Here is a 9,820-nt window from a genome sequence, read left to right as displayed (position 1 = left end):
GTTTGCTCATCAGTTCAACCTCAGCTATCTATTCCATTCAGTGACCATATCTCCAAGACCTTGGGCCATTGTTCTCTCCATCACCACAGGTAGTCTCACATGCAAACCCAGGGGATGGGTTCCACCTGAGAAAATATCTCCACTAAGGCACAATTAGCTACGGGAGGGAGGGATGAGCTCTTCTGCTGATTCAGGGGGCTGAACACTCTGCAGGAGAAAGGGAAGATTCATTGCTAGTCGGACTGAGAGCTTGGTGGCATCACGGGCTGCGGTCGTGATATCCATCATCCGAAGGAGCATATGCTGTGACTGCCAATATACCGGCGGGAGATACAAAAAGCTGTGGGCCAACCAAAAGTTGGGGGACAGTGGGTATCACCAGGTACGGGGCAGTGGAACTACTGATCCCATGTTGGAAACTCTAGGACTAAGAGAATTGCCTGCTGGACATTTACCTGGAATTGCTGTTTACTGTGGTCGGAAGGAATAAAACTAATTGCATCAATAAACTGCCTAGGTGATTATTAAAATCCACAACCGCACATCTTTACAGTGCTATAGAAGCAAAGCATAATAAATAAAGTTGAGTTTACGAACTGTCTCTGTTACATTCCTTCGTGGGCAACAGTACCCATGTAACAATGGGCACTAATTTCATTGTCATGGAAAATTCAAAACACAAAAAAACTAGAAAGGCTTTTAAAAATTAGTAAACAGTTAAATCAAAGCGTAGACTGACAATCCTAATATCCATGTGTAGTTGTATTTTGTACATATTCATCTTAGGCAGTCCTTCCTACCTGAGTAATAGAGACCTTTGTTGGTTTTTCTTGGTATTTTACTGTTGTAATGTTTCTCATTCCATATGTTTGCCATGAAAATTTTCACATAAGCACTTTTTAGAGTTTCAGGGCCACAGCTATAATTAAACTTGTGCAAAGAAAAAAAAAAAAGAAATACAAGAAAAGACACCTAAACAGAAGGTATAAAAACAGCAGTATGTAAGCTGCCTTACCTGTAAGCACAATGTGGACTGTACTCCTTATAGCAAGCATTGCAATAGCTGCTGCTGAAGAACCTGTAACCTTTCATGGGTAAGCTTAGAACCTAATTTAATCTTCAAAGTTCCATAAACATAATTAATGGTGCTGAAGATTGTTTTTTTTTTCTTAAGGGACAAGGTTTTCAGAGTAGTGCCACAAAACGCTGAACATGTGGAACTTCTTAAATCACTAGCTTCTTATACAAAGGTATGTTATGCTAGCAATGCCTACTATAGTTCCAGTATGTAGTGTGCACTAATGTTCCATTATCTACATGTACACCAGTATTCTTTCTTACCTTTACTCTTGGCTTTGTCCAAAAACAACACATCCGATTAAAACCAAAAATCTCTATTTTAATTTCATCCATCCACAAAACACTGTTCCAATAGGATTCTGGCTTGTACAGGCTATTTTATCAAACTGCAGATAGACAGCAATGTTCTTTTAGGAAAGTAGTGGCTTTCTCCTTGCAATCCTGCCAATGCACATCATTGTTGTTCAGTATCCTCCTAATGGTGGACTTATCACCATTAACATTAGCAAATGTGAGAGTGGCCTTTAGTTACTTTGAGGTTACCTTGGGTTCTTTTGTGATCACATGGACTATTATATGACTTGCTCTTGGATTAATCTTTTGTTGGTCGATCAAACATGGGTAATATTGATCTTGAATTTACTCTATAAGTAAACAATCTGTCTGACTGTAAATTGGAGGAGTTCACACTCTTTACAGATGGTTTTGTAACCTTTTACAGCCTGATGAGCATCAACAATTATTTTTGAGGTCCTCAAACATCTCCTTTGTTCATGCCATGATATATTTCTATAGTCATGTTGTAAAGAAAAGACTTTGGTAGATCCCTGTCCTTTACATATACAGGGCGCTCTCTCACACCTGATTGTCAGCCCATTGACTGAAAACACCAGATCTAATTTCATATTCATAGGTTCACATATTTTTGCCACTCACAAATATGTGATACTGGATCGTTTTCCTCAATGAAAAAGTGACAAAGTCTAATATTTTTTACTCATTTGTTTGATTTGGCTCTATTAAACTACTTTTAGGACTTAAGTGAATATATGATGTAGTTTTAGGTCATATTTATGTAGAAATATGGAAAATTCTGAAGGGTTCACAAACTTTCAAGCACCACTGTATCTCCAGGTGTATGTCATAAGATGGCTAACTCAGAAAAAAGATGATTTGGAGAATACTTTGTAACAAAATGTTCATGCTATATGTTTCTATGTGTTGCTATCATGTTGAATTTGTAGCATGAGAAATTGATTTCCACAACCAAATGGGTGGACTTATCTGTACATGACTGACATGGTATGCAGTTTAAGATAATATATAGAAACAGAAGTTGAATTTATCAATCAATTAGGTATCACAATCTTTTACTTAGGGCGTGTTTGCATTTATGGATTTCTGTCCAATTTCTATCCACTCAGACCAAGATTAATTGAAACTGAAGTCTGTAAGTGGTCAATTGACCCTTCTCAAATTCGTTTCTTCTGCCAAAACAATGAACTAATGTCACCATGATTGTAACGTATAATCAGAAGCTGAATGCAGGGCCGGCGTCAGCACCCGGCGCACCCGGGCAAGTGCCGGGGCCCTGAACAGGCAGAGGGGCCCACTGGCAGTCGTGCACCCCGCTGGGCTATGGGCAGAGGAGAGCGGTGTCAGCGCCCGCCCTTCCCCCCGCTTGCTCAGGGCCCCGGCAGCCGGATACTTACCTCTCCCCGTGCCTCCGCAGATCCGCTGTCTTCCTGCTCTGCGCTCTCTGTGACGTCTCAGGTCAGAGGGTGCAGTGACGTCTTTACACCGTGCCCTCCCCTGAGCCGTCACAGGGAGCGCTGAGCGGGAAGACGCCGACAACGCTGGAGCCCGGACCCGAGCAGCGGGCAGCAGGTAGCAGGTGAGGAGGAGGGAGGTGAGTATTTGATTTTTTTTTTTAATGTATGGAGGCATGGGGCATTATAAAGAGGGGGGGTGGCATCCTGCATGGGGCATTATAAATAGGGGGGGTGGCATCCTGCATGGGGCATTATAAAGAGGGGGGGTGGCATCCTGCATGGGGCATTATAAAGGGGGGGGTGGCATCCTGCATGGGGCATTATAAAGAGGGGGGGTGGCATCCTGCATGGGGCAGTATAAAATGAAGGGGGGGTGGCATCCTGCATGGAGCATTATAAAGAGAGGGGGGGAAGGCATCCTGCATGGGGCATTATAAAGAGAGGGGGGGTGGCATCCTGCATGGAGAATTATAAAGAGAGGGTGTGACATCCTGCATGGGGCATTATAAAGAGGGGGGGTGACATCCTGCCTGGGGCATTATAAAGATAGGGGGTGACATCCTGCATGGGGCATTATAGAGAGAGGGGGTGACAGCCTGCATGGAGCATTATAAGGGGGGGGACAGCCTGCATAGTGCATTATGTGGGGGGAACAGCCTGCATGGAGCATTATAAGGGGGGGGGCATCCTGTATGGGGCATTATGTGGGGGGTAACAGCCTGCATGGAGCATTAAAAGGGGGGGGCAGCCTGTATGGGGCATTATGTGGGGGGTAACAGCCTGCATGGAGCATTAAAAGGGCGGGGACACCCTGTATGGGGCATTATGTGGGGGGTAACAGCCTGCATGGAGCATTATAAGAGGGGGGCAGCCTGTATGGGGCATTATGTGGGGGTAACAGCATGCATGGAGCATTAAAAGGGGGGGACAGCCTGCATGGGGCATTATGTGGGGGGTAACAGCCTGCATGCAGCATTATATGGGGGCCAGTATCCTGTATGGAGCGTTATAAGGGGACCGGTATCCTGTATGGAGCGTTACATGGGGGCCAGTATCCTGTATGGAGTTTTATAAGGGGACCAGTATCCTGTATGGAGTGTTATATGGGGGCCAGTATCCTGTATGGAGCTTTATAAGGGGACCAGTATCCTGTATGGAGCGTTATATGGGGGCCAGTATCCTGTATGGAGCTTTATAAGGGGACCAGTATCCTGTATGGAGCGTTATATGGGGGCCAGTATTCTGTATGGAGCCTTATATGGGGGCCAGTATTCCGTATGGAGCCTTATATGGGGGCCAGTATTCCTTATGGAGCCTTATATGGAGGCCAGTATTCCGTATGGAGCCTTATATGGGGGCCAGTATTCCGTATGCAGCCTTATATGGGGGCCAGTATTCCGTATGGAGCCTTATATGGGGGCCAGTATTCCGTATGGGGCCTTATATGGGGGCCAGTATTCCGTATGCAGCTTTATATGGGGGCCAGTATTCCGTATGGAGCCTTATATGGGGGCCAGTATTCCATATGGAGCCTTATATGGGGGCCAGCATTCTGTATGGAGCCTTATATGGGGGCCAGTATTCCGTATGGAGACTTATATGGGGGTCAGTATTCCGTATGGAACCTTATATGGGGGCCAGTATTCCTTATGGGGCCTTATATGGGGGCCAGTATTCCTTATGGGGCCTTATATGGGGGCCAGTATTCCGTATGGGGCCTTATATGGGGGCCAGTATTCCGTATGAAGCGTTATATGGGGCCAGTATTCCGTATGGAGCCTTATATGGGGGCCAGTATTCTGTGTGGAGCGATTCACCGGTTTCTGAGCTATTGTGGAATTTACAATAGATATCACTCATGTAATGTAAGAAGTGAAATCTTTGCATTGTACTATATATATATAAATATATATATATATATATATATATATATATATATTTCTCCGCCGTATCTCTGCATCATGAATCGTAGCATGTGTTAAAGGGGCCCACTGAGACTCTTTCGCCCGGGGCCCAGAAAAACCTGGAGCCGGCCCTGGCTGAATGCTGTCTCGTGGACTCCATTATACAGATTATGAAGGTTTTATTTTACCAGGTTTGAACCAGATGAGGAAGAATTTGTGTTGCCCTAGCAAAATAGCTCTTTATGCGTAAATGGCCAACTCAGACATATATTGAAATTGGTCTGATTGGTCAGAAAATAGGTGAACCCAACAAGAAAAGTAATCACAATATGCAAACAGAACAGCTGAAAAAAGTAAGGCTGGCTGCACACGTGGTAGCTTTTCGTGGCACAAATCTGCTTTCGGATTTCACTACAAACCCACAATATATATAGCATATGGATTTTTGTTGTGGAATCATCACACATTTCAACATTACCATATTTAGAAGGATAAAATCCATCATGAAAATTTTCACTAGAAATGAATGCATTGTGTGGATTTTAAAATCTGTCATCCACACCTCTGCTACTGTATTTTGCGGTGGTCTTTGCCTGCGTAAATCAGTTAAAATCTGTGACTGTGACACCTATGGTAAGGAGCAGGGCCGGCTCCAGGTTTTTCTGGGCCCCGGGCGAAAGAGTCTCAGTGGGCCCCTTTAACACATACCACGATTCATGATGCACAGATATCGCAGAGAAATATATATATATATATATATAGTACAATGCAAAGATTTCACTTCTTACATTACATGAGTGATATCTACTGTAAATTCCACAATAGCTCAGAAACCGGTGAATCGCTCCACACAGAATAGTGGCCCCCATATAAGGCTCCATACGGAATACTGGCCCCCATATAACGCTTCATACAGAATACTGGCCCCCATATAAGGCCCCATAAGGAATACTGGCCCCCATATAAGGCCCCATACGGAATACTGGCCCCCATATAAGGCTCCATGCGGAATACTGACCCCCATATAAGGTTCCATAAGGAATACTGACCCCCATATAAGGCTCCATACGGAACACTGGCCCCCATATAAGGCTCCATATGGAATACTGGCCCCCTTATAAGGCTCCATACGGAATACTGGCCCCCATATAAGGCTCCATATGGAATACTGGCCCCCATATAAGGCTCCATGCGGAATACTGACCCCCATATAAGGTTCCATGCGGAATACTGACCCCCATATAAGGCTCCATGCGGAATACTGGCCCCCATATAAGGCTCCATACGGAATACTGGCCCCCATATAAGGCTCCATACGGAATACTGGCCCCCATACGGAATACTGGCCCCCATATAAGGCTCCATACGGAATACTGGCCCCCATATAAGGCTCTATACGGAATACTGGCCCCCATATAAGGCTCCATACGGAATACTGGCCCCCATACGGAATACTGGCCCCCATATAACGCTCCATACAGGATACCGGTCCCCATATAATGCCCCATACAGGCTGTCCCCCCCTTATAATGCTCCATGCAGGCTGTTACCCCCCACATAATGCCCCATACAGGCAGCCCCCCCCTTTATAATGCCCCATGCAGGCTATTCCCCACCTTATAATGCCCCATGCAGGCTGTCACCCCTCCTCTTTATAATGCCCCATGCAGGATGTCCCCCCCCTCTCTTTATAATGCCCCATGCAGGATGTCCCCCCCTCTCTTTATAATGCCCCATGCAGGATGCCCCCCGCCCTTCTCTTTATACTGCCCCATGCCTCCATACATTAAAAAAAAATCAAATACTCACCTCCCTTCTCCTGCCTGCTGCCCGCTGCCCGCTGCTCGGGTCCGAACTCCAGCGTTGTCGGCGTCTTCCCACTCAGCGCTCCCTGTGACGGCTCAGGGGAGGGCGCGGTGTAAAGACGTCACCGCGCCCTCTGACCTGAGACGTCACAGGGAGCGCAGAGCAGGAAGACAGCTGATCTGCGGAGGCACGGGGAGAGGTAAGTATCCGCCTGCCGGGGCCCTGAGCAAGCGGCGGAGAAGGGCTGACACCGCTCTCCTCCGCCCATAGCCCAGCGGGGTGCCCACCGCCAGTGGGCCCCTCTGCCTGCTCAGGGCCCCGGCATTTGCCCGGGTGCGCCGGGTGCTGACGCCAGCCCTGGTAAGGAGACATTCAGCTCTGCTACAAGAGTATCATGGTCCTGTACCCTTATAAATTAAAATATATAGAGAGATAAAAATGACTTCCCTCTCATCATTTATTTTTAATCACACTTTTGATTCAGATTGATCTGAGAATCACTTTGCTAATGTCAACTTAACAAATGCTTGTTCCTTGACCTCTAGTCGCAGCTTGCTTAACGATACTAATATTTGGAGTCTCCATTATGGAGACAGACCAGAAGACAATGAAATTTTGGCACAGCACTTTCATGCTAGATTATTTTTATTATAATTTAATCTCCTTGGCGCTTCACTCTTCTATCACTCTGCTACAGGAAAACGTGAGTCATAGGTAACCAAAGAGTCATACATTAATATGTCTTTCAGAATTAGTGGATTTTTGAGCCTCAACCTGCCAACATACTTTCTATCAACCAGGGACAAAATACTGAATAACATAAAATGATGAAATGTGAATCAATAAATTACATGAAAAATAAAAACATCACCTTTACCATGTTACCTAATTCCCTAAATGCATCAGTACTACCAATAATAAAGGAATTTAGACAATAGTGAATAACACAGTTTATGGTTGAACCTCAATATTGTGAATAACCAGGAACCTAGATACATTTTCAACATTTGTTTGAAAAATGGTATGTAAATCAATGACTTAGAGATGTAACAGGTATCATATTGACATTTTCTACTCAGTGAACTTTCATTGGCTTCGGTATCAAAATAATTTATCATCGGAAAATACATCAATTTATTGCAAAAACAAAATATTAGGAATTCGGGAGGAAGGACCCCTCAAGATCTCCTGGTTTGTATGGATTTATTGTGATGGGAAACTTTAAAGTGGACCAAAGCACATAATTCTGGACCCCCTAACCCGCCTTTTCCCTTCAAATGTATTGATTCGAAAGTTGTCACGCTCGCTTAAACGAACTTCACCATCATGTCTCATCAGTTTGAAGTTTCCTTTTCATCCCGCTCATATACTTTCTTTTCAGAAATGTTGAGAGCTTTTTCCTCATATAAATCAAACTGTTCTCGCAGTTCTATCAAGAACTTTGCTAGTGATTGGAGAACTTCGGCAACCTCGAAAACGTATTTCCATATTTTTCACATTCACTTGGTGAAATCTGAGCAGCACCGTTCCCCAAAACTGTGCCATGAACGCTGTTTCTAGTCTTCGAGGCTTGATGTTATACCTCTAGCTGATGCACGAGTTCCTGATTTTGAGGTTTCGTCACAAGGTATTTTATAGCATCTATGATGGCCGTAGATATGTAGAAGCCAAGCGATATGAGTGTAATGAATCATTTGGAATCACTATTGGAACACCAAATCTTGAATTTTCCTTTAACATCTGGTTCACGCTGAGTGTGTGACAGGAAATAGTTCTGCTCCATTTCAAAACCGGAACAGAGATATTCAAAACCTACTCAATTACCACAAACTACTTCCTATGAGCACAACCCATCTGCCTATAAAGAGCTAGGAATGGAATCAGATCTCTTTATATATTTTCAAGAAAGTCACTTTTTTATCAAAGATCTTGATGTCAAAGGTCGTGTCCCTGCCTTTGATATGGGCTCGCATTCCGAGCCCAAATCTTTCCCCACACATGATAACTGATTTAATCAGTCATCATGTGCCTTTAACAGCCGCAGGTGGAGTAGTGCTCCACTTGCGGCTTTTAACCAGTTAAATCCCACTGTCAATTACTGACAGCAGCATTTAACACACACAGGATGGAAATGAGTCATTTGTCCCTCCCATTAGCACCCCGTCACATGATCGCGGGGTGCTGATGGATTATCTTGACAGCTGAGGGTCTTTAGAAGACCCCAGTGCCTGTCATTACGAAACTCTTGTGAACGCCGGCCCGTGGCAACACAAACACAAAAGTTCAAATCACCCCCCTTTTGCCCATTAAAAATAAAAAATTATAAAAAATACACATATTTGGTATAGTTGTTTTCGTAAAAGTCCATTCTATCAAAATATAAAATAAATTAATCAGATCGGTAAACGGCATAGTGAGAAAAAAATAAAAAACGCCAGAATTAAATTTTTTTGGCCACTGCAACATTACAATAAAATGCAATGAGAGGCGATCAAAACATTGTATCTACCCCAAAATGGTATCAATAAAAACATCAGCTCTGGGCGCAAAAAATAAGCTCTCACCGAGCCCCATATCATGAAAACTGAAAACATTGCGATACAATGGCAACACAAGCAAGAACATTTTTTCTTATAAATTTTGGAAAAACAATTCACCACTTAAATAAAAAAACCTATACATGTTTGGTATCTGCATGTTAGTACTGACCTGGGTAATCATATTGCCAGGTCAGTTTTACCATATAGTGAACGTGGTAAATAAAAAAGCCAAAATACAATTGGGAAATTGCAATTTTTTTGCAATTTCAACGCACTTGGAATATTTTTCCCGCTTTCCAGTACATCACATGATAAAATGGACAGAGTCGTTCAAAAGTACAACTAGTCCTGCAAAAAACAAGCCCTCATACAGCTATAGGGACGGAAAAATAAGTTATGACTCTTGGAATAAGGGGAGGAAAAAGCTTAAGCGCAAAAACGGAAAATCACAAGGTCATGAAGGGGTTAAAATCAAACACATTAGCATTAAATCTCAACTTTCTTAACATAAGATTCCAACAAACAATCTTATATTGCAACCTTTTAAATTTTTAATTGTATTTAAGGGGTAAGATTTTTCTTTGAGGAGAGTGACGTGCCTGGCATGCCAGTGTGAAGAGGCTTAAAAGCCCTACAATGTTCCTCTGGGAAATTAAATATGCAAATTGCCTCTTCAGGCTGTTTTTGGTTTGGCTTTTATCCTAAGTCATGTGGCAAG

The 9,820-nt window shown here is 43.6% G+C and overlaps 1 protein-coding gene across 1 annotated transcript in view; it reads left to right on the top strand.

Annotated features, from left to right (window-relative positions):
• Positions 1-961: 961 nt before the first annotated feature.
• Positions 962-9,820, top strand: part of LOC141258050 (carboxypeptidase B-like) — an 80,344-nt gene continuing 71,485 nt past the window's right edge. The window contains exons 1-2 of the mRNA XM_073673050.1: positions 962-1,094; positions 1,175-1,250. Coding sequence (XP_073529151.1) covers positions 1,027-1,094; positions 1,175-1,250 — 144 coding nt within the window. The 5' untranslated portion in view covers positions 962-1,026. The remainder of the gene's footprint in view (positions 1,095-1,174; positions 1,251-9,820) is intronic.

The sequence above is a fragment of the Phyllobates terribilis genome, unplaced genomic scaffold (assembly GCF_046119375.1).
Source record: "Phyllobates terribilis strain yellow unplaced genomic scaffold, ASM4611937v1 Scaffold_3__8_contigs__length_932513732, whole genome shotgun sequence".
Classification (NCBI taxonomy): Eukaryota; Metazoa; Chordata; class Amphibia; order Anura; family Dendrobatidae; genus Phyllobates; species Phyllobates terribilis.
This window is presented reverse-complemented; position numbering and strand designations above follow the sequence as displayed.